Genomic DNA, 23,227 nt, shown 5'->3' with positions numbered 1-23,227 from the left:
ATGGGAGACCAGAAGCACCTGGCTCCTGCCAACGGATCAGCATGGTGCGCCGGCCACAGCGGCCATTGGAGGGTGAACCAACGGTAAAGGAAGACCTTTCTCTCTGTCTCTCTCTCTCACTGTCCACTCTGCCTGTCAAAACAAACAAACAAACAAAAGTTTAGAAAACAGAAGTTTCGTATATTTGAGAAAAGGAGGTATTAACATGGAAAAGTGTTTGCTTAAAATGCTAAAGATGCAGATTTATATATATATATATATGGGTATGCATAAAAACAAAACATTTAATATCTTAAGTACATTACAGCAGTAATTCTGTTCAGTGAAAGAAAACTTAAGTTCTGATATTCTATACATTTTTACAACAAAAATGTACAAAGACTTGTAAACTTTTTTCAGAGAAAGATGGCATGCTTAGCTTCCATATTATTAAATACTATTATTTTCTTTTTAAATTCAAAAAAGTAATATTCTGTTTGGCAAAAAAAAAAAAAAAATTCGGGCCTGTGCCGCGGCTCACTAGGCTAATCCTCCGCCTTGTGGCACTGGCACACCGGGTTCTAGTCCTGGTCAGGGCGCCAGATTCTGTCCTGGTTGCCCCTCTTCCAGGCCAGCTCTCTGCTGTGGCCAGGGAGTACAGTGGAGGATGGCCCAAGTGCTTGGGCCCTGCACCCCATGGGAGACCAGAAGCACCTGGCTCCTGCCATCGGATCAGCGCGGTGCGCCGGCAGCAACGCGCCAGCCGCGGCGGCCATTGGAGGGTGAACCAAACGCAAAGGAAGACCTTTCTCTCTGTCTCTCTCTCTGTCCACTCTGCCTGTCAAAAAAAAAAAAAAAATCGAGCCAGAGACTGCTAGGAGCTAGGGGATTCAAAAGTAAGCAAAAGAGAGAGTAGAATGCTTGCTCTCAAGAGACACAAATCCAGACAGACAAGAAAACTATTACAATAGATTACATATGTGTTGATTGATTATCTGTTGCTACAGACTAAATTACCCCCAGGTAATGGTGCTCCTCAAAAAGATATGTCTACCTCTGTTGAAGACTGTATTTGAAGATAGGGCCATGAGTAAAACAGCTCTAGAATGTCCCATGATGGGCCAAGAAAAAACAACAAATAATTATGGTTGGCAATACTTGAGAATTGAGAAGTGGTAATAGTTCTTCCTTTAGGTCTTTTCTTATTTTTTTAAATCCAGTGTAGGGCATTTTTCTTTTCTTTCTTTTTTTTAAGATTCATTTATTTATTTGAAAGTCAGAGTTACACAGACAGGTAGAGACAGAGAGAGGACTTCCATCTGCTGGTTTACTGCCCAGCTGGCCGCAATAGCTGGAGCTGCATTGATCTGAAGCCAGGAGCCAGGAGCTTCTTCCAGGTCTCCCATGTGAGTGCAGGGGCCCAAGGACTTGGGCCATCTTCTACTACTTTCCCAGGCCATAACAGAGAGCTGGATCGGAAGAGGAGCTGCTGGGACTAGAACCAGTGCCCATATGGGATGCCGGCGCTTCAGGCCAGGGTGTTAACCCGCTGCGCCACAGCGCCGGCCCCACCTTTAGGTCTTTTCTAGGTAGCAGAACCTCAGGAGCATAGATCCCAGTGATCTGCTACCTTCCTTGTAACCAAAAGCACCTGAATAGTGTCCCATAAAGAGCACTGCCCCTACCTCCAGTCAGCTGAGAGACTGCTTGAGTGTCTTACCTCAACCAGGATCAGCCTGGGACACGGGCAGGACAGCACCATGACAGAAGCCTTAGTGAACCTCTGTGAGAATCTGGGGAGGGGAAGTGTTCAGCAGGTGGCATTGAGCTAACCCACATTCTCTGGAGTAGAAGTGGCTTCTGCACAATGTATCCCAAGCCCCACAAGCAATCCCCAGGAAACATATGCCAGAGAATTCAGGAATCCACAGGGCCCAGATAACCAACTTTATTAGAGGCTCGCGGGGTCAACAGGCCACTGTCCTGCTTCTCTGATGTGTCCTGTGGACTCTGGGCCTGCGGCCTACTTTTTCAAGCCACACTGGAGGAGAAAATCTCTCCAGTGCCTTGTAAAAGCTAACTTGTGGGGGGCCAGTGGATTCCATGAGGTCCTGTTTGGGTGCCCAGGCGCCCCCTGACCCCAGGGGCTTTCTGTCTCGCGGGGACCTGGCGGCTGGAGGTCCCCCGCAGCAGCAGTGCGGACTCGGACGCTGTCCTCCCCTGCGTGAGGGTCATCCGCTTTGGGAAGCAGGGCAGACTCAGACTCGGGGTCCTTGGGGCTGAGGTCGGGGGCCGAGGGCTGGGGCTTGGCCAGCCGTGGGGACCAGGACATCTTGCTCAGGATGGTCACGCTCAGCCTGGCTGCAGTGGCGTGGAGACTGCCTTTGAAGCTGGGGCTGTTTGTGGAAGAGGAAGCAGGCTTCTGCCCAGCCCCTCTGCCCTCCACAGAATCCAGGCTTCCTCTTCTCCAGGGTGCGAGCTGCTGATATCTGAGTCTCGAGGGCTTACAGGCTCCCCAGGATACGTGCTCCTTCCTGTGCTGACCGTGGCCTGCCCCAAAAGACAAGGTCCTCCCTCTCCAGGGAGCCCTTGCTTCTGCCTGGGAGATCTCTGGCCTGACCGCGTTCCTGCACCTGCTGTTCTCACTGCAAGGCTCTCGGACCCTTTCTGGGCCACACCAGCTCCTGGTCTCTGCTGCAGGCTTGAAGTTACTGGAAGCAGGCAGTTTGGCCCTAGGAAGCGCTTCCTGGATCACTTGTGGTTCTCTGGTGCCCCCTGGTGGCTTGGATCTCCTGGGCTTTGGAGGTGGGAAGGAAATGCCCACTGGCTTTAGTCTGTCTTCCTCCAGAGCTGTGGCCTGGGCAGGAAGTTCCGAGCTGCTTCCTGGGGACTGAAGCCTCTGGGGCCTCTTTGGAGACTTAATGGCTAACACGGCGCTCTGGGCTTCACAGCGCCTTTCCTGCTGTCCCTGGAACTCCTGGCCCATACATAATCCAGAGGGCCTCACCCCGGCCAGAGGCACTGAGCAAGATCCAAAGAAGTTATACAGCAAATAGGATTCCAGGATCCGCCTGGGGAGGCCCCACTGCAGGTGTGCAATCCTTCGCCTCATGAGGGACTCCAGGAGCAGCCGTTTGCTCTTCTTGAGTACTGGCCACTTGGGTGAGACGGTGAGGGCAGTGGGAATACCGGTCAGGGCCGTGGCGGCTGGCGGGGGTTGGTCACCTAGGAGACAGGGGCAGCCAGAGCGTACGCCCAAGGGGGCAGCCAGGGACTCAGGGTTCCTCGGCTGCTGCTTCCGGCTGGAGGCCTTCTCTGGACCCATCCCTTTGTCGCTTTGCTGTCTCTGGGATTCAGGTTGGATGTGCTGGGAGGCTGATCTGAGCTCACTGACAGGGGCCAAGCCCTGGCTAGCCAGATGCTCTCCCTCCCCACTGGCCAGCAGGAAGGCCTCACCCCAGCAGGGGAGAGGCTTCATCTCAGCCCAGGGAGCAGGAGTGGACGCCTCCGCAGCCTCTGCTGCATAGCCGGGGCCGGGGAAGTCTGGGGTCCGTGCCAGGCTGCGCTTCCTGCCCGCGGGCCCCTCACCCCCAGAAGAGCCGACTTGGCGCCGGGCCCTCGTGGAGCTCTGTCCGCTGACTCGGTCCCTGCTTCCTGTTCTGGGTACTCGCGGCTCTCCAGCATCCTGCGCCCTGTGCCCTCTCTGGCTCCCTGCTCCCTGGGTTTCTGCAGCATCCTCATCTCCACCCTTGTTCTGGCTTCCTTGTCCTTGTGTCTGGATCCCCTGGTCGATTTCACTTCCTAATGGCCCCTGGCCGTCTCCTCCCGGTGCCTGAGTCACTGTGCCGCCAGCGCCCGGTGTCCCCCTCAGGATTCTCCTGCCTTGCGGCTGAGTTTTTGCACCATTCCCACCTCCAGGACGTCGCGGGCTCTCCCACACGGATGAGCAGGTCTTCCCACTAACTTTACTTCCTGGCAGTCTCTGGTTCTTTCTCTGAAGTCTCCGCTTCCTCCTCTGAGCCTCTCTCTGGCTTCTCTTCTCTGATGCCTGATTCTCTGCAGTCTTCTCCCATCTCCTCCTCCCTGGGGAATGGCTCCCTCCTTTTTCACCATCGGACTGTCCCTGGTTCTCTCTCTCAGGCCTCTGAGGGTCACCTCCAGGATCTCTGCATTTCTCCTTCTCCGGAACCTGAATTTCTGCTCCATCCTTATCTCCCATCGGCTCCTGGTTCTCCCACCCTGGTAAATGGATCTTTCCAGCAGTGTCATTTCCTAACTGCCTCTGGTTCCCCACTCCAGGGGCCCAGGTCCCCGTGCCATGCTCTCCTCCAGCCTGTCTCAGGTTTCTCTTCCCTTGTATTTGACTCTCGGCAACACTCTCACCTCCGACCGGCTCCTCTGTCTTCCATGCTGCCGAGTGGGTTTCTCCATCAATTTTACGTGTTGCTTCTCCCCAGTTCTCCACCTCAGATGTGTGGGGATCGGCACCATCCGTCCCTCCAGCGTGGTCTTGATTCTTCCACTTTGGTGGATCAATCTTTGCATGCAGTTTGCTTCCTAACAGACGCTGATTTTCTTCACCAAGTTCCTGGGTCTCTGTACCATCCTCGCCTCTAACCCCTCTCACGTCTCTCTTCCGTAGTACCCGACTGTCTGTTCCGTTCTCATCTCCAAACCACTCCTTGTTCCTCTGCCCTGCTGGATGGACCTCCAGGGCAGTTTCGCATCTTAACTGTCCCTGGATTTTAGCCGGGGGTGCCAAAGTACTTGCACCATCCTCACATCCACACTTTCTCTGTTCTTCCTCCTCCAGTGCCTGGATTTCTGCTGTACGCTCACCTTCAGTCTGCTTCTGATCCCCACAGCATGGCATCTTGTACTTTCTGTCAATCTTGCTTGCCGCTAGTCTCTGGTTTCCCCACCACGGTGCCCGGATCACCACCCAGTCCTCCACTCTGATCTCCCTGATCGTTGCCCTCTTACATGTCTGCGTTTCCCCAGCACCCTCCCCTCTTCCCAGAGCCTGGTTTCCCCACTCAACTTGCATTTCAGGTTTTGATGCTTTCTGGTTCTCTCCCCAAGAGACTTGGATCTTTCCGTCTTTCTCACTTCCACCCTGCCCCTGCCTCTCCCCTCCTGGTGTCTGGCTCTCTGGAACGGTCTCACCTCTGTTGTGCTCCTGTTTCTCCCACTTCAGGGCCTGGCTCTCTACATCATCCTCTCGTTTGACTTCTCCCAGGTTCTCCCTCCTGGATGTCGGGGTCTGTGCGGCATCCTCACCTCCAGCCTGGTCCTTGTTTCTCCCCTCTTCTGCCTGAACTCTGGCTCCTGCATCGCCTCTACCCTGGTCTTGCTTCCGCTCCTCTGGCATCTGGGTCTCCTCTCCACCCTCACCTCCACTCTGGCCCTGCTTCCCCAGTCCGTGGGCCTGGAGCTCTCCATGCCCTCCTCTGGCCCCTTCCTCGTTATTCCCCTTGAATACCTCGGTCTCCACAGCACCCTCAACTCCATTCTTGTCCCAGTTGCCCCACTCTGGTGTTTGCGTCTCTACATCAGATTTACATGTGATCTGTTCTGGGTTCTCTCCCATATGTGCCTGGGTTTCAGGAAGATTCTTAGCGCCAGCCTCCTCATGGACTCTCTTCTTTGGTTCCTCGTTTTTGGCTCCATCCTCAGTTCTCATCTGCTCCTGATTTCCCTGCCCTGGTATCAGGATCTCTCCATCAGTTTCATTTATCTTCAGTCTCTGGTTTCCACACTCCAGGATCCTGGGCTCTACAGCACTCCCCATTCCCAAGTCTACTGGGAGTTGACCCCCAAAAGCCTGAATTTCCCAAGCAACCCCCTCTGCGTTCTCTCTCTGGTCTGCCCACCCTGGAGCCTGTGTCTCTCCGCCATCCTCTCTGCTTACTGTCTGGGTTTTATTCCCTGCTGCCCCGGCCTCTTGTGGGCAGTCCCGGGACTCCCAGGTAGACATCCCCAGTGGTTGGTTGGAAAGATCAGGCAGGAATCCCCTGGAGCAGAACTGTAGCCTGTGAGCTGAAGGAAGATTTGGGAGAGAGATGGCTAAGGTCATGGAGGTGGGGAGGGACCTCATGCCGACAGCAGGCTCCGGCGGCACCAGCCTTTCCTGGGAGTGAACCAGCAGCTGCTCCTTCCTTTGGCAGATGTCCAGGGCAGGACGAGTTTGGCCATCACTGAGATACCAGGGTACCCGCTGTGCTTCCCAGGAACTGTCCTGAGAGAGCAGACAGGTGCTTGAGAAAGAGGTGGTACAAAAGGTGGGCTCAGAGAGGGAGCGGACACCCCATAGGGGCCCTTGACATGGATGCTGCCGAGAGAGGAGGCACTGGGTCCACGACTTCTGGAGGCTTCTCCGGGAGCCCCATCTCTGCCTGTGTGCCCACTGCAGGACATGAGCATCCAAGCCCCTGAACTGTCCAGAACTGAAGGCTTCAGGGTTCAGTCTGAAGAAAGTTTCACATCTTGTCGAGGGCACTACCCCTTTCTCTGGTGGCACCTGGAGGTTAGAACCAAGAAGCAAAACCTTTACACACACAGTAGCTCATTAAATCCCCGCAGATTGGAATTACCACCCCCATTATCCAGATGGGGATGCTCGGGCCCGGAAAAGGGGAGTTGCTTTCCTTAGGCAATCGGTATTCATCCATTCAAGAAAGATGAGGAGCTTCCTCGGAGCCAGGCACCGTTCTAGGTGCTGAGGGTACCAGCGTGAACAAGACAGTGTCTCTACCGGCAGCTATGTTCTAGACGTAGGGGTAAGACAATAACCAGGTATTTCAAGTGTTAGGTCTCGAAAGTGTTCTAATGAAGGAACAGGTATTGTGGCGCAGCAAGTTCAGCCACCACCTGCGATGCCAGCATCCCTTATGGGCGCTGGTTCAAATACCAGCTGCTCCGTGTCTGGCCTAGCTCCCTGCTAATGTCCCCAGGAAAGCAGTGGAAGATGGTCCAAGTGCTTGGAGCCCTGCCACCCACATGGGAGACCCAGGTGGACGTCAGCCTGCCTAGCCTCAGCTGTTGCAGCCATCTGAGGAGTGAACCACCAGATAGAACTTTTCTCTGTGTTTCTCCCTCTGTCTCCATAATTCTGCCTTTCAAATAAATAAATAATCATTCTTTAAAAATGGAAATGAAAGAAGAGTACAAGGTGGAGTTAGCCCCTTCAGGCAGAGTGGTCAGAGAAGGCCTCTTGAAGGAGGTGACGGTTGGCTGGAGACCTGATGAGATCTGAGGACGGAGCATTTACTTAGGCAGCGGAAACATTCACTGCAAAGGCCCTGAGAATGGAACTAGGTCATGTGTACCGCAAGGAGGTCTGTATGTTCAAAATGGAATGGAGCGCATGGGGAGAGGAGGTCACGGACAGAGGACTGGCCATGGAGGGTCTTGAAGTTATGGGGAAGGGTTTAGATTTTTATCCTGAGAGTGACAGAGAGCCACAGAGGAGCCACTGCAGGTTTTGAGCAGCAAGGTGCTGTGATCTTTTTTTTTTTTTTCTTTTGAAAGGCAGAATTAGGAGGAAGAGAGAGAGAGCTTCCATCTGCTGGTTCACTCCCCAGATGACTGTGATAGCGGGGGCTGGGCCAGGCTGAAGCCAGGAGCTTCATCCGGGTCTCCCATGTGGGTACAGAGGCCCAAATACCTGGGCCATCCTCTACTGCTATCCCAGGAGCATTAGCAGGGAGCTGGATCAGAAGTGGAGCAGCCGTGTCTTAAACCAGTGCCCTTATGGGATGCCAGAACTGCAGGCAGCAGCTTAATCTGCTATGCCACAGTGCCAGCCCCTACAATCTATTTTTTAAAAATTTACTTATTTATTTATTTGAGAAGCAGAGAAACAGAGAGAGGGAGAAACAGAGAGATCTTCTATCTACTAGTTTGCCCTCCAAATGGTCTACCCTGTGGGTTCAGGGGCCCAAGCACTTGGGCCATCTTCTGCTGCTTTCCCAGGCCATTAGTAGGGAGCTAAATCAGAAGTGGAGCAGCCAGGACTCCAACTGGTGCCCAAATGTGATGCTGACATCACAGGTGGAAGCTTACCATGATGCCAGCCCCAACTATGATCTATTTTTAAAAGTTGGTTACAGGGGCCGGCACTGTGGCATAGTAAATTAATCATCCACCTGCGGCGCCGGCATCCCATATGGGCCCCGGCTCTAGTCCCGGCTGCTTCTCTTCCAGTCCAGCTCTCTGCTGTGGCCCAGGAAAGCAGTGGAGGATGGCGATGGCCCAAGTGCTTGGGCCCTGCACCCATGTGGGAGACCTGGAAGAAGCACCTTGCTCCTGGCTTTGGATCTGCGCAGCTCTAGCCGTTGCAGCCATTTGGGGAATGAACCAGTGGATGGAAGACCTCTCTCTCTGTGTCTCCCTCTCGCTGTCTGTAACTCTGCCTCTCAAATAAGTAAATAAAATCATCAAACAAAGAAAGTTGGTTACAAAAAAGAAAGGTTGGTTACAGGAGTGGGTATTTGGCCCAGCCCTTAAGCTGCTGTTAGGATGCCCACATCCCACATTAGCGTACCTGGGTTCAGTCCCCGTCTCCAGCTACTAATTCCAACTTCCCGCTAAGGCACACCCTCAGAGGCAGGGGCAGTGGCTCAAGAAATTGGGTTCCTGCCACGCACATGGGAGACTCAAACTGAGTTCCCAGCTCCTTACTTCATCCTGCTCCACCTAACCCCAGCATTGTCAGCATTTGGGGAATGAACTAGCGGATGACAGCTCTGTCACTCTCTCCCTCTCTCTGTCTCATTCTCTCAAATAAATAAATGAAATGAAAGTTTGTTCTGGCTCATATGCATAATGTTGGACTTCATCCAGGTCCAAAAGAATACTTGCCAAACAATGTTCACAGACAAAACTGCTCTATGGAGTTAGAAATTAGCAGGGGTTGGCGTTGTGGAGAACCAGGTTAAGCTGCTACCTGCAATACCAGCATCCCCTCCTGGAGCACCCACCAGGTCAAGTCCAGGCTGCTCCACTTTTGATCCAGCCCCCTGCTAATGTGCCTGAGAAAGCAGCAGATGATGGCCCAGGTACATGGGCCTCTGCCACCCATTTGGAAAACCTTGATGGAGTTCTAGGCTCCTGGCTTCAACCTGGCCCCGCCCTAGTCATTTGGCCATTTGGGAAATGAACAAGCAGATGGAAAGATGGAAGATTCCGCCCCCCCCCACCGTGTGTGTGTGTGTGTGTGTCTGTCTGTCTGTCTGTACCTTTCAAATAAATATTTTTTAAAGATTTATTTATTTGAAGGCAGAGTTACAGAGAGGCAGAGCCAGAGAGAGAGAGAGAGAGAGAGAGAGGTCTTCCGTCCTCTGGTACACTCCCAAATAGCTGCTGGACCTATCTGAAGCCAGGAGCCAGGAGCTTCTTCTGGGTCTACCGTGCAGGTGCAGGGGCCCAAGGACTTGGGTCATCTTCCACTGCTTTCTGAGGCCATAGCAGAGAACTAGATTGGATGTGGAGCAGCCAGGACTTGAACTAGCACCCACATGGGATGCCGGCACGGCAGGCAGTGGCTTTACCTGCTATGCCACAGCACCAGCCCCAGTAAATAAATCTTGAGAACAAAACAACGAAAGCAGCAGTTGCGACTGCACACTTCTAGGCGCTGGTAATGGTCGGTTTCTTAATGTGAGTTTGGGGCCTGCATGATGCTCTCCCTAACCCATCTAAGCTTCCTTCTAATTTGTGTCTGATTCATAAGGCAGGAAGTAGGGTCCCTGTAGCAAGTTACCAGGACAGTAATGTGCTGAGGGAAGGAGAATGGAGGTGTGGGGCCCTCACCTTGATGACCTTCCTCACACTGGAACGAGTCCTGGTGACCTTGTACCAATAGTGCTGGACCTGCCAAACCAGAAAGAGGCAGAGGATGAGCAGGTTGCCACGGCACCGAGGGTCCCTGCAGCTGCGGTTCTGGGAAAGCAGGTCCTGCACCGGCTCCCACTCAGGGCCATAGCATGGCCCCACCAAAGCACAGGCGCCCAGTAGCGGCAGCAACATGGCAGAAGTCAGGTCAGGGATGGTCTTGGGGAGCTGGAGCACAGGGCTGGCATGACTGACCCCCAGGAGTCCAGGGCGGGGTAACTCACCACATAGCCACCCTGTCACTGAGGCAACGTCACAAAGGAGCCTGATGCCCCAGTCAGCTCTGGCTGCAGAGCTGGCCGGCATCCCCGCGTCAGCTGAGGCAATGAAACTGCTCAACAGAATTAAGAGGAAGAATTTGGTTTTTTTCTTTTAAAGATTTGTTTATTTGACAGTCAGAGTTACACACAGAGAGAAGGAGAGGCAGAGAGAGAGAAAGAGAGAGAGAGAGAGAGAGGTCTTCTATCCAATGGTTCACTCCCCAATTGGCTGCAATGGGCAGAGCTGTGCCGATCTGGAAACCAGGAGCCAGGAGCTTCTTCCAGGTCTCCCATGCAGGTGCAGGGGTCCAAGGACTTGGGTCATCTTCTACTGCTTTCCCAGGCCGTAGCAGAGAGCTGGACTGGAAGTGGAGCAGCAGAGACTCAAACCAGCGCCCATATGGGATGCCAGCACTGCAGGCAGCGGCTTTACTTGCTACGCCACAGTGCCAGCCCCAAAGAATTTGTTGTTGTTGTTTTTTAAAGATATATTTATTTATTTGAAACGAAGAGTTACAGAGAGGCAGAGGCAAAGGCAGAGAGAAGTCTTCTATCCGCTGGCTCACTCCCCAGATGGCCACAATGGCTGGAGCTGTGCCAATCCAAATCCAGGAATCAGGAGCTTCCTCTAGGTCTCCCACGTGGGTGCAGGGGCCCAAGGACTTGGGCCATCTTCTACTGCCTTCCCAGGCCATAGCAAAGAGCTGGATCAGAAGTGGAGCAGCCGAGTCTTGAACCAGTGCCCATATGGGATGCCAGCACTGCAGGCAGTGGCCTCAACTCACTACACCACAGTGTAGGCCCGAAGAATTTGTTTTGAATATCCCTGTCAGGGCCGGCTCTCTGGCCTAGCAGGTAAAGCCGCTGCCTGCAGTGCCAGCATCCCATATGGGTAGCAGTTCGAACCTGGCTATTCTACTTCCGACCCAGCTCTCTGCTATCACCTGGGAAAGCAGCAGAAGATGGTTCAAGTCCTTGGGCCTCTGCACCCACGTAGGAGACCTAGAAGAAGCTCCTGGTCCCTAGCTTCAGATTGGTCCAGCTCTGACCATTGTGGCCATCTGGGGAGTGAACCAGAGGATGGAAGACCTCTCTCTCTCCCTCTGTCTCGGCTTCCCTCTGTAATTCTTTCAAATAAATTAAAGAAGAAAATACCCTACAATGTATCCCAGTTGAATGTGTCACCCCAGATTGTACCTGATAATACTCTCAGGGACCCAGGACAGTCAGAGTGGAGGTATAGCCTAAGTTTGGCCAACTGAGCTCTCTCTGCCAGGACCCTAGGTCTTTTTTTTTTTTTTTAAGATTTATTTATTTATCTGAAAGGCAGAGTTACAGAGAGGCAGAGAGGTCTTCCATCTGCTGGTCCACTCCCCAAATGGCTGCAATGGCCAGCGCCGAGCCGATCTGAAGCTAGGAGCCAGGAGCTTCCTCTGGGTCTCCCATGTGGGTGCAGGGGCCCAAGGACTTGGGCTATCCTCCGCTGCTTTCCTGAGTGCATTAGCAGAGAGCTGGATTGGAAGTAGAGCAGCCGGGACTTGAACTGGCACCCATATGGGATGCTGGTGCTGCAGGCAGTGGCTTTGACCCACTGCATCACAAACATAAATAATTTCATAGAACATCAATATCAGAAAAAGCCACTCTGATAACAAAGACAAAAATAAGATCATTCCTTAATCATGTCTGAACACTGTCCAAACCACAAAAATAAATATTCTCTTATCCTAATATGATATAATAAATAAATTAATAATTGATTAAAATAATAAATAAATAATATAATTTGCCAATTATAGCTCTAGGCTAATTTCATTCCTCCCACCTTATAGACAGATTTATTAATATGCCCAACCATAGAAATACTCAAGCTTGCTAGCAGCATCTAATCTAGAACAAACTCCACGTCCTTGAACCCTCTCAAAGCACCTAACGCAAGCCCAAATCTTCTAACTTCTTTACCTCTATCTTCACACACACCCTTGGGGTGTGTGTTCTCCCTTGTTGCAAATCATAGCACTATAGGCGTGTTCCTGGTTGTCTTTGGCTAGAGGACAAAAATGGAGTGAGACTGTAGGGCAAGTTTCATACTCACAACCAGTCCCCCTTGAGCCTCTGAGTCCCACTATAAAAGAAGTCCCCCTAATTCCTTTTTGTTTTTGTTTTGGATTTGTTTCTCTGAGAGGTAGTTACAGAGGGAGGGAGAGACAGAGAGAAAGGTCATCCATCCACCTGTTCACTCTCCAAATGGTTGCAATGGCTGGAGCTGGGCCAGGCTGAAGCCAGGAGCTTCTTCCAGGTCTCCCATATGGGTGCAGGGGCCCAAGGACTTGGACTATTTTTCGCTGTTTTCCCAGGCTATGAGCAGAGAGCTAAATCAGAAGAGGAGCTCCTGGGACACAAACTGGCACCTATGGGATTCCATCACCACAGGCAGAGGCTTAGCCTACTATACCATAGCGCCAGCTGTGGTGTTTTTTTGCCACCAAAGATCCCTAAGCAAAAAAGTATCTCCTTTAGGCCAGGCATGGTACTAGAAGATAGATATCTTTTTGGTCAGCTTTTCACAATTTTATTTTTAAAAAAAGATTTTATTTATTTATTTATTTATTTGACAGGTAGAGTTACAGACAGTGAGAGAGACAGAGAGAAAGATCTTCCTTCCGTTGGTTTACTCCCCAAATGGCCACAACAGCTGGAGCTGTGCTGATCCAAAGCCAGGAGCCAGGTGCTTCTTCCTGATCTCCCATGCAGGTGCAGGGGCCCAAGCAGCTGGGCCATCTTCTACTGCTATCCCAGTGTTGCAGTTGATTTCTCAACTATGTTGCAGTGGATTTGACAGCTGGACAGGAAGAGGAGCAACCAGGACTAGAACTGGCGCCCATGTGGGATGCCAGCACCACAGGTGGAGGATTCACCTAGTGCGCCACAGTGCCGGCCCCATTCCCAATTTTAGTAAAATATCCGAGGCAGGTTACTTTATGAAGAAAAGAGATTCATTTTGGCTCATGATTCTGAAGGTTCACAGTCCAAAATCTGGCTTGGTTCAGCCTTTGGCCATGGCATTCTTACTGAGGTGGCACAGGGCGTCACATAACAAGAAACAAGGAGCACACGTGCCTGTATTTCCATGCGGTTTCCTTTCCCTTTCCTTATAATCCACTAGGACTCAAACATGGGAATTCTATCCTAATGACATAATCCAGTCTAATCACATCCTAAGGGCCCCCTCTTTATAAACACTGGTAATTGGCAGGACCATTAACTTACGTCTCTGGGGACTAAAGTCCCGAGTTTGGAGGGACAAACAGGCAAACCACAGCAGTATCAAAGTGTCCAAAGCAGTTGCAAGCACTGCTCTCCTGGAGCCGTCAGTGTGGTTGGGACGGCCAACACTGAATAAAGACAAGGCTGACAAGTGCTATAGAGAGCAAGTGTGGAGGTCTGTGGCTCCATCCAGCAGGGCAGTTACCTAGTCAGGGTGATTAGAGGTTTCATTGAAGACGTGTTGAACAGGAGTTCTCTAAGCAGCATAGTTGAACAAATCACTCAATATAGGGTGATGGATATGGTTCAGGATATGAACATGTGATATGATATGAATATGTGCTCAGGATAGCAAAAGAAGGTGAGTAGGGATGCAGCATGGGTGCCAAGGGAGAACGCTAGTGGAAAGGGGCTAACAACTCAGGCCAAACACACGTGTGTGGTAAATTTCTAAGGCAAACTGCTCTGGAGAGCACTCATGAACATGTATTAAATTACTAGCAAGGGGGACTGGCACTGTGGCATCGCAGGTTAAGCCTTCGCCCGCAACACTAGAATCCCATATGGGCACTGGTTTGTGTCATGGCTACTCTACTTCTGGTCCAGCTCCCTGCTAATGGCCTGGGAAAAGAAGCAGAAGATGGCCCAAGTGTTTGGGCCCCTGCCACCCACACAGAAGACACAGATGAAGCTCCTGGCTCCTGGCTTTGGCCTGGCCCATCCCTGGCCATTGAAGCCATCTGGAGAAGTAGACCGTGGATAGGAGATAGCTCTGTCTCTCTCTCTCTTTCTCTGTAACTTGACTTTCAAAATAAATAGATAGCAAGGGAAACTGCAAAATACAAAAGGATTGGATGGCTCTGAAAGAACATGAAAAATGAGTTATTATATAGTTGGAAACAGAATTATATAATTAGGTAGAGTGTATTGTCTCATTCCTCATGGTCATAAAAACATCTCTATTACTCGTTACAAAAGAGATCTGGGATGATGGTCCAAGATGCAAGGTAGGCCAAATAATGATCAAAAGTTGTTATAAAGGACACCTAAGAAACAAATGGCAAGAATACATTGGTGTCCGTGAGTTGGAATCGTAAAGTTTCAGGACCAACAGAGGTCCAATTAATACGGAGACATGCAGCAGGATCCAACAGAGGTGAGGAACAGAGTCCATATCACACGTTTTACTGTTAAACTGGAGTCACGAGTGGAAACTTCTTAGTTTGGAAACAGTATTTTTGACACATCCTAATCCTACCAGATCTGCATAGTGAGACCAGAGCATCTTTGACGTAACTGATGTTCAGTGTTGGAGCCTGTTGCCTCATGCCCCGACACATTGCAGGAAGGGCAACCAGATGTGGTGGACGTAACCCAGGTCACCCTAACGTGCAGTTCCAGCTGCACCCCTGTGTCACTCTGTGACCACCGTGGGCAAGCAGCTTCCCTTCTCTAGACCTGGCTCCCTGTGTGAAACTAAGAAATGCCGTTGCATGACCCTTAGGGTTCTGCCAGCTCTCACTTGGAGACTTCCAATGGAATTAGCCCCGGATGGTCTAGTTTGGGTTGGATCCAAGTGGTCTCCTGATGTGCACGGCATCATGTTGGAGAGGCATGAGGAAGGGCCATGAGAATCGAGGAGGCTGTCTTGGGGGTGGTGAGGCATGAGTTCAGCCATAAATAATGGAGATTTGGGGAAGAATTGAGAAAAGAGTGAGGTTCTGGCTATTAGAAAGTAGGTGTCCTGGCCAGTGCTGTGGCTCACTTGGCTAATCCTCCGCCTGCGGCGCCGGCACCCCGGGTTCTAGTCCAGTTGGGGTGCCAGGTTCTAGTCCCGGTTGCTCCTCTTCCAGTCCAGCTCTCTGCTGTGGCCCGGGAGTGCAGTGGAGGATGGCCCAAGTGCTTGGGCCCTGCACCTGCATGGGAGACCAGGAGGAGGCACCTGGCTCCTGGCTTCAGATTGGCGCAGTGCACCAGCCACAGCGCACCGGCCGTAGCGGCCATTTGGGGACTGAACCAACAGAAAAGGAAGACCTTTCTCTCTGTCTCTCTCTCTCTGTCTAACTCTGTCAAAAAAGAAAAAGAAAAAAAAAAAAAGTAGGTGTCCTAAGATATTTCACACTCAACCTGACAGAAACTCAACTCCTACTCCCTTACCCCAAATCTGCTCTTCCTCCTGATTCCTCATTTAATGGATTCTAATTCAGCCTCCATCAGGGACGCTGACAAGAGATGTGATGAGGAAGAACATCTGAAATTGCCTGTGGGGCCTACGCTGTGGCACAGCAGGTTAACACCCTGGCCTGAAGCGCCAGCATCCCGTATGGGCACGGGTTCAAGACCCAGCTGCTCCACTTCCCCTCCCGCTCTCTGCTGTGGCCTGGGACAGCAGTGGAAGATGGCCTAATCCCTGGGCCCCTGCACCCCCGTGGGAGACCCAGAGAAGCTCCTGGCTCCTGGCTTCGGATCAGCACAGCTCCAGCTGTTGTGGCCACCTGCGGAGTGAACCAGCGAGTGGAAGGCCTCTCCCTCTCCTCTCTCTGTGTAACTCGGACTTTCAAATAAATAAATAAAAAATAAAAATAAATTGCCTGTAATTTATCTCTCCTCACCAGGGTAGGGTCAGAAAGACAAGCGCAAGAATGTGCCCGAAAGTGAGCTGGCGCTGGAGTAGTAAAACCTCTGTCGCCCTTTCTTTTCGATGATTAACTCACTTTGTGCCCAAAATTTATAAAACGCTAATAAAAACAACAAGCATAGGGTGCCTCACAAGCGGGAGGCCGCCTCCGCGACGGCGCCCCCTCGTGGCCGAGGTCCGCTCGCCCGTGTGACGCCACTTCCGCTTCCGCCCGCTCGTGTGACGCCACTTCCGCTTCCTGCCGCGCGTGGGCGCCACTTCCGGCTTATTTTCTGGGCAGTTTCCGGCTTCTTCTTTGACGTCGGCGGTTGTTCGTCGCGAGTGGCGAGCCCGCGGAGCCGCAGCCATGGTGAGTGCGTGCGCCGGGCCTGCGGGCCGGGAGCTGGGCACCCCGGGGTTTCGGCTCGCTCGCCGTCCTGCCGGGAGGTCGGGAAGTGCGCGGGCTCGGCCGCCGGGCTCCGGCTCGGGCTCGGCCGCTCGGCCCGGGGTTGGAGCCCGGGCAGCCGCAGGGTCCCGGCAGCCCCGGCCCCACGTTAGAACTCGGGAAGCTCAGGGCCGCCCGCTGTGTCGGCGGTGTTTGCAGCTGTCCGTTCCCCTGGCCGGAGGCCTCGGTGAGCCCGGAAGGGGCAGAGCCTGGGAAGGAGCAGCCCACGTGGGCGATGGTAGAAAGTTGTTTTTTTTTTTTTTTTTAAATGGCTCCCTTCTTTTTTCCTTTCTCTTTTTCCTTATCTTTTACGATCTCTAGGGCATGGCTTAGCCGCCTGGACTCTGGATCACCGTCTTCTACCCAGCCCGCCCCTTTCCCAGTGCTGGGGGCTCCGGAGACGGAGTTCTCCCTTGGGTCCGCGCCCAGAGCGGGCCGCGGGTCACGTGTGCCGGGGATTAACGGGGCCCCTGGCGTCTGGGGGCGGTGGGGAGTGTGGAGTGACCTGGGGCGCGGGAGAGGTTCAGGCTGCCAACCTCGAGCCACCGCGTGCAGCTCCTCTGAGCCCCTGGCTGTCGGCAGCTTTTCTTACTAATCGCTTAGGGAGAGTCCGGGTCGTGGCGGTGGTGTGGCGGGCTCGGGTCGGCCCTTGGTGAGGAAGTGGAGTCCATAGTGGGGTTCAGTCATTCCACGGGAGCTCGGATCCCTGGGGGGCTGCCTCCCCCTCCCGCCCGTCGTTTTGAAGCTCGTGTGTCGGAGCCAGGGCTCATCTGAGGCAGGTTTGGGATCGAGTGATCTCGGGTTGAACTCCGCAGCTTACCTAACTGTACAGTGGGAGGACCGTGCCTGTGGACGCGAGGGTCCGATCGGGACTGAGCGCACTGTGAACAGGTAGCCCCGAAGCCGGGCAGGGAGAGCGAGCACCGGCCGCGCGGGTCCTGGGAACTGCGCTGCTGGCCGCCTGCTGTGCCAGTCCCTGCGCAGACTAGATGGTTCAGGTCAGTTGCTCCACGTCGCCCAGGTGGAAGCAGATCCCTCTACAGTAATAGTAAATAGAAAGTGGTCACTTGTTACCAGGGGTTTCCCGCGTCAGCGTCACCACAAATCCCCCGCCTTGGATGGCTGCAGAGTTGCCATGGCTACAGGACCACCAGGCTGTGGGCGTTTTCCAGCTCCATGACGGTTTTATGGGACCACACAGGTGTATGAGGTTGATCGTTGACGAGAAACTCAAATGTTATGGGGCGTGGCTGTGTTTGTTGAATCAAAACGTGGTCGGTTTTGGCTGTCTGGTGTAGGGATTTAAATTGGCTGGCTCATTTACCCCTTACACGTTGGCAAGTTTGCATTCGTGTTTGTAAGCTGGGCAACTTGGTTTTAGAGTCCCATCGTTTCTGTTGACTGATGGTAGAAGGTGAAGGTTTTTGTCGTGGGTTCTGAAGTCGTCCTCTTCGTGCATTTGATGTCTATGGAGAGTTGAGAACCCTGGTTTGCAGAGTGGAAGTACTCAGCGAGGAGTGACTGGATCTGAAGTGCTGACTCCCTCATTGGGAAGAGGGTGGTGTGCTGAGCATCTGATAAGTTACGGGCACGTTGACTTCTCAGGTAACCACAGAAGGAATAGAAAATGAGAGGATGGAGTGGCAGGCGCTATCCTGACGCCTGAGATGCCCGCATCCCGCGTTGGAGCGCCTGGGTTCATTGCCCACCTCTTGGCGGTGTTTCCAGCCTCCTGTTAATGCAGACGCTGGGAGGCAGCAGTCCACGTGGAAGACCTGCATTGAGCTCTCATTTAGGGAGTGAGCCAGCAAATGGGAGCACTCACACTCTCTGCCTCTGAAATAAATGAAAATTTTCCCAAAGATTTATTTACTTAATTGAAAGAGTTACAGAAAGGGATTGATCTTCATCTGCTGGTTCATTCCCCAAATGGCCACGATGGCCAAGGTTGGACCAGGCCATAGCCAAGAGCCAGAAACTGTTCAGGTCTCCCACGGGTGACATGGGCCCAAGCACGAGGCTATCTTTTGCTGCTTTCCCAAGCATATCAACAGGGAGCTGGATCTGAAGTGGAGCAGCTAGGACTCAAACCAGTGCCCATATAGTATGGGTGACTCCATTTTTGTTTTGTTTAATTAATCTTTTTGTTGTTAAGTCATGAGAAGTTTGCTTTTTTTTAATTAATTTATTTGAAGAGCAGAGTGACAGAGATCTTTCATCCACTGGCTCACTTTTCAAATGGCCACAACAGCCAGATCTCAAGCACCTGGGAATTCAGACTTTTCAGGGCTGGCGCTGTGGTATAGCAGGTAAAGCCACCACCTGCAATGCTAGAATCCCATATGGGCACTGGTTCAAATCCCAGCTGTTCCACTTCTGATCTAGCTCCCTGCTAATGGCCTGGGAAAAGCAGTGGAAAATGGCCCAAGCGCTTGGGCTCCTGCACCTACCTGGGAAACCCAGAGGAAACTCCTGGCTTCAGCCTGGCCCAGCTCCATCCATGGTGGCCATCTGGGGAGTGAACTAGCAAATAGATTTCTGTCTCTCTCTGTAGCTCTGCCTTTCAGATTAAATAAATCAATCTTAAGAAAAATCAGAATGTGGGACTGGGGCTATGGCACAGTGGGTTAAAGCTCGCATCCTGTATGGGCGCTGGTTTGAGTTCTCGCTGCTCCACTTCAGATCCAGCTCTGCTCTGGCCTGGGAAAGCAGTAGAAGACACCCAACTGCTTCGGCCCCTGCACCTGTGTGGGAGACCCGGAAACTGGCTTCAGATCAGCCCCCAGCTCTAGCTATCGTGGCCATTTGGAAATTGAACCAGCAGATGGAAGACCTCTGTCTGTCTCTGGCTCTAGCTCTCTCTCTGTAACTCTTTGAAATAAATGAAATCTTTTTTTAAAAAATTGTTTTAAAAAGAAGAAGCATATTATGAAAAAACCGTATGTATGGATCTCAGAAATTTTTGCTAAGCTTATCTTTTTAATTCTACTTTTCATAAACTTTTTTTTTTTTAAGATGTTTTATTTATTTGAAAGGCGGGGTTACAGAGAGGCAGAGAGAAAGAGGTCTTCCATCTGCTGGTTCACTCCCCAAATGACTGCAATGGCCAGAGCTGAGCTGATCCAAAGCCAGGAGCTTCCTCTGGATTTTCCATGCGAGTGCAAGAGCCCAAGGACTTGGGCCATCTTCTGCTGCTTTCCCAGGCCACAGCAGAGAGCTGCATCGGTAGTGGAACAGCCAGGACTCGAACTGGTGCCCATATGGGATGCCGGCACTACAGGCTGGGGCTTTAACCTGTGTGCCACAGCACTGGCCCCTTGAATAACTTTCAAACATAGAACTTTCACTGGATTCTTTGGTAGAATATATCCTAAAAGCAAAAAGAAATTTTGACCATGGTGAGTTTGTTGGTAGAAGTGGTATTGGATATAGCAATTCAGGAACCATTTTTGCATACTGTAGGGTAGAATAAGTGAAAGGAGAAAAAAATTGTTTTTGGAAGGCAGAGAAACATATCTCCCATCTGCTGGTTCACTCTCCCAAATGCCCGTAATAGCCAGGACTGGACCAGGCCAGAGCCAGGAGCTGGGAAGTCAGCCTGGCTCTCCCAAGTGGGTAACAGACTCCTCAGCTACTTAAGCTGTTGCTTCTCTCTCTAGATGCGTGTTAGCAGGAAGCTGGCATCAGGAATGGGGCCAGGATTTGAACCCAAGTGTTGTTCTGGGACCTGACAACTTAACTGCTGTTTATCACTCACCCTGAAAAAAAAAAAAAAAAAAAAAAAAAAACTTGGTGTTGGAAACCAGAGTTCTCATTGAGGATAGAAAGATTTGCATAGGGGAGGGGGAGTGGAGGGAACTTTCTACTGTATATAGTAGATTATCCCTTAATTTTGATTGAGTAAATTTGGGATTGAATATGGGAATTTGGATTTAAAGATTACCTGGTATAACTCAATGGATGTTGAATGATAGGAGCCCATTTATGATCCATTTGTTGTAAATTTACCAAACATTAGGCTAAAGAGTGGTAAATAAAAACACATATGGGTTCGTATACAGTATTGGGCTGTATAATTACTAACTCCTTTTTAGCCTTACAAGCATATTTTGGTTTTTCCAAGCTATGAGTTTGCAGGCCAGTGTTATTACTCTCTTGCTTCCTCCACAGACTGAAGCGGATGTGAATCCAAAAGCCTACCCCCTTGCAGATGCCCACCTCACCAAGAAGCTCCTGGACCTGGTTCAGCAGTCGTGTAACTACAAGCAGCTTCGGAAAGGGGCCAACGAGGGTAAGGCGGCCCCTGGTGCTCTGGGCAGTGTTGAAGGCACCGGTCTCTCCGGCCTCTGGTCCGGATTTCCAGTGGGAGGGAGGCTGAATACTGTAACCCACGCGGGGACTTAGAGCTGCGTTTGGGCATTAAATGCTGAAGACTAATGGGCTCAATTTTTTTTCTCTTTATGTTACTTTGCTGAACAGACACTTGGGTAGAGACTCTGTTAACTTTATGGCTTCCCCAGAGCCATCATGAGTAATTAACATTCATCTGGTTCTCAGAAACGTTGCTTTTGTGTGGGTGTGTTCGTTCGTTTTTAAAGGAAGAAACCAGTGATTTCTTAGTGGAATGATTGCATGTGGCAGAGGTGCATAGGACGGTCTTTAGCCAGGGGCTAAGTCGGTTGCGGTGAGAGAGTTGTTTTGTCTTTGGAGAGGCTCATTGAACTGCTAGGCATTTTTCCCTGGGTGTGAGATTGCGGAGAACCGCTGGAATGGGTTTTCCCCGTGTAGCTGGAAGAAGATGAAGCAGACAGTCCCTGGGCCTCTGCGCCTCACACTACAGCCGCGGAGCCTGGCAGAGCAGGGCCCAGCGGAGGGAGCTCCTCTCGCTCTCTTGCGAGGTCTCTGTTCTCACGCGGCACGCCCAGGTCAGCCTGGCTAGGCGAGGGTGTGAGGTTTGGCTCCTCAGGCAGATGCGGACTCGCCGACAGGACCATCTTCTTCCTTTTGCTATTCCTTGCACGGCGCTAGGCCCAGAGGTACCTCGGGTCCTCGAGTGGAGAAGCTTGGTGTCATCGGCTTCGGTTCCAGTAACGTGCTCACGGGAGTTAGGGAGGGAGGAGCAGCAGCTTCCCATGCCTCTGTCTCAGCTCCAGATACTCGTGTGCCCATTCATGAATCGCCTTCTGTGTACCGGGCACATGTCTGTATGCTGGTGGTGTGTGGTGAGCGAGTTAAGTCCCTGCCGCCTTGGAGGTCGCATTCTAGTAGGAGCTGGAGAGGAACATAAGTAGGGCAAGGGGGAGGGCGTGGCCGTGGTGGGGTCTTTCTAGGTGGAGTGTTCTGGGGAAGCCTTTCTGGGGAGGCGGAGTTTGAGCAGAGAGCCGAGTCCTTGGTGTCAGCTCGCGTGGGCAGTGCTGTGTGCTGGCCGGGCCTGTGGGTGCCATAGCGGTTGGCCAGGCAGGAGATGATGGTTCCCTGGACAAGTGGCAGCACAGGAAGGTGAGGAAGTGGTCAGGCTCAGGTTGTGTTTGAAGACGAGTAATGGGTTTGATGGGAGGCTTGAGAAAGGCGTTGAAGGTGACGGGTTCACTGGTGTTGGCGTCCCGTATCACACCCGGCTGCTCCAGACTTGCTGGTGCCAGGTGCTGTGCCCAGTGTTCTTGGACCTGTCATTCAGTTCCCTGGAGACTGCCCCGCACAAGCCGCGCTTCACCCATTCGCCTCTCGTCCCTGTCTCCACAGCCACCAAGACCCTCAACAGGGGCATCTCAGAGTTCATTGTGATGGCAGCAGACGCCGAGCCCCTGGAGATCATCTTGCATCTCCCGCTGCTGTGTGAGGACAAGAACGTGCCCTACGTGTTTGTGCGCTCCAAGCAGGCCCTGGGCCGGGCCTGTGGGGTCTCGAGGCCTGTCATCGCCTGTTCCGTCACCATCAAAGAAGGGTCACAACTGAAGCAGCAGATCCAGTCCATTCAGCAGTCCATCGAGAGGCTCTTGGTGTAACCGCGCCCTCCGGCTGACCGCTCCCCGCGCCTGAGGCCCTGTATCATAGTGTGTGTTAGTGTAGCATTTTCAGCTGCTTTCTGTGATAAAATACCGTAGTATGAAACCTGGTCTCTGCATTTTTGTATCTTGTTTACAGGGTTGTTTCTCCCCGTCTCCCTGCCATCCTGTTCCCCCTCGTGAATAATGCAGTGAGGCGGCCCTCAGAGGCCGGAGGGGCAGCGGGGGATCCTGGGAGTGAACACTGGCCACCTTGTGTCCCTGTGCCCGGCATACGGAATCCTTCCGTACCTGTTAGCATGAGTGAGAAGCCGCCTTTGCTCTGTAGGGGATCGTGTATGACTGGGAAGAAAGCCTGGATTCTGAGGTTGTTAGGCTCCTGTCCAAGCACTGTGTGCTCATGTACCCCTGGTGTTTGCTCCTGGTGTGACATTGTGTCCTCGACCCTGAGGGTGGCATGGGGCTCCATGTGGCTGGCTGAATGAGACAGGCCTTTGACCTGGGACTTGAAGGAGTCAGGAGTGGCAGAGGGTCAGCTGGTGCTGAATGAAGGATTCTGGGAACGTCTTGGAGGCGTGGCTGGAAGCCGCAGTGCAGTGGGTGGAATCCCAGGAAACACCCTCTCTGGATGGGCCGTCTTCAGTGGACACGGGGCACTGGCTGAGCGCTCTCCTGCCACCGTGGGCCATGGATTCTTTATCACGACAGCTAACATGTCATTCATTGTGAGATCTTAATAAAAACATGTTCATATTTCCAA

General features: G+C 52.2%; 2 protein-coding genes across 7 annotated transcripts; one reads left to right on the top strand and one right to left on the bottom strand.

Annotated features, from left to right (window-relative positions):
* Positions 1-835: 835 nt before the first annotated feature.
* CUNH22orf46 (chromosome unknown C22orf46 homolog) lies at positions 836-16,509 on the bottom strand. 5 transcript variants are annotated; one of them, XM_051834026.2, is made up of 3 exons: positions 16,171-16,509; positions 9,793-9,852; positions 836-6,499 (listed from the first exon to the last, which is right to left on the bottom strand). In XM_051834026.2, the coding sequence occupies exons 1-3, from the start codon at positions 16,384-16,386 to the stop codon at positions 2,003-2,005; spliced, it is 4,773 nt and encodes a 1,590-aa protein (XP_051689986.2). In that variant the 5' UTR covers positions 16,387-16,509; the 3' UTR covers positions 836-2,002. The 5 variants fall into 5 exon arrangements, 4 of the variants coding, with proteins under 4 accessions (XP_051689986.2, XP_051689984.2, XP_051689983.2 ...); XM_051834024.2 differs by having other exon boundaries at positions 837-6,499; positions 9,793-10,495; positions 16,171-16,294; XM_051834023.2 differs by lacking the exon at positions 16,171-16,509 and adding an exon at positions 16,013-16,127 and having other exon boundaries at positions 837-6,499; positions 9,793-10,495.
* Positions 16,249-23,227, top strand: SNU13 (small nuclear ribonucleoprotein 13). Of its 2 annotated transcripts, none has more exons than XM_002721386.5 (3): positions 16,249-16,387; positions 20,633-20,753; positions 22,205-23,227. In XM_002721386.5, the coding sequence occupies exons 1-3, from the start codon at positions 16,385-16,387 to the stop codon at positions 22,465-22,467; spliced, it is 387 nt and encodes a 128-aa protein (XP_002721432.1). In that variant the 5' UTR covers positions 16,249-16,384; the 3' UTR covers positions 22,468-23,227. The 2 variants fall into 2 exon arrangements, with proteins under 2 accessions (XP_002721432.1, XP_051690005.1); XM_051834045.2 differs by lacking the exon at positions 16,249-16,387 and adding an exon at positions 16,569-16,700.

The sequence above is a fragment of the Oryctolagus cuniculus genome, chromosome 11, assembly GCF_964237555.1.
Source record: "Oryctolagus cuniculus chromosome 11, mOryCun1.1, whole genome shotgun sequence".
Taxonomy (NCBI): domain Eukaryota; kingdom Metazoa; phylum Chordata; class Mammalia; order Lagomorpha; family Leporidae; genus Oryctolagus; species Oryctolagus cuniculus.
The sequence above is the reverse complement of the archived record's forward strand: the minus strand, read 5'-3'. Positions and strand labels throughout refer to the sequence as shown.

Excerpts from the sequence above, each read along its gene's own strand:
- SNU13 (XM_002721386.5), top strand. Across the intron at positions 20,754-22,204 it reads TCGGAAAGGGGCCAACGAGG|CCACCAAGACCCTCAACAGG; the intron begins GTAAGGCGGCCC and ends CTGTCTCCACAG.
- CUNH22orf46 (XM_051834024.2), bottom strand. The coding sequence starts at position 10,179 with ATGCCGGCCAGCTCTGCAGCCAGAGCTGACTGGGGCATCAGGCTCCTT. Across the intron at positions 6,500-9,792 it reads GTGTGAGGAAGGTCATCAAG|GTGCCACCAGAGAAAGGGGT; the intron begins GTGAGGGCCCCA and ends TCTAACCTCCAG.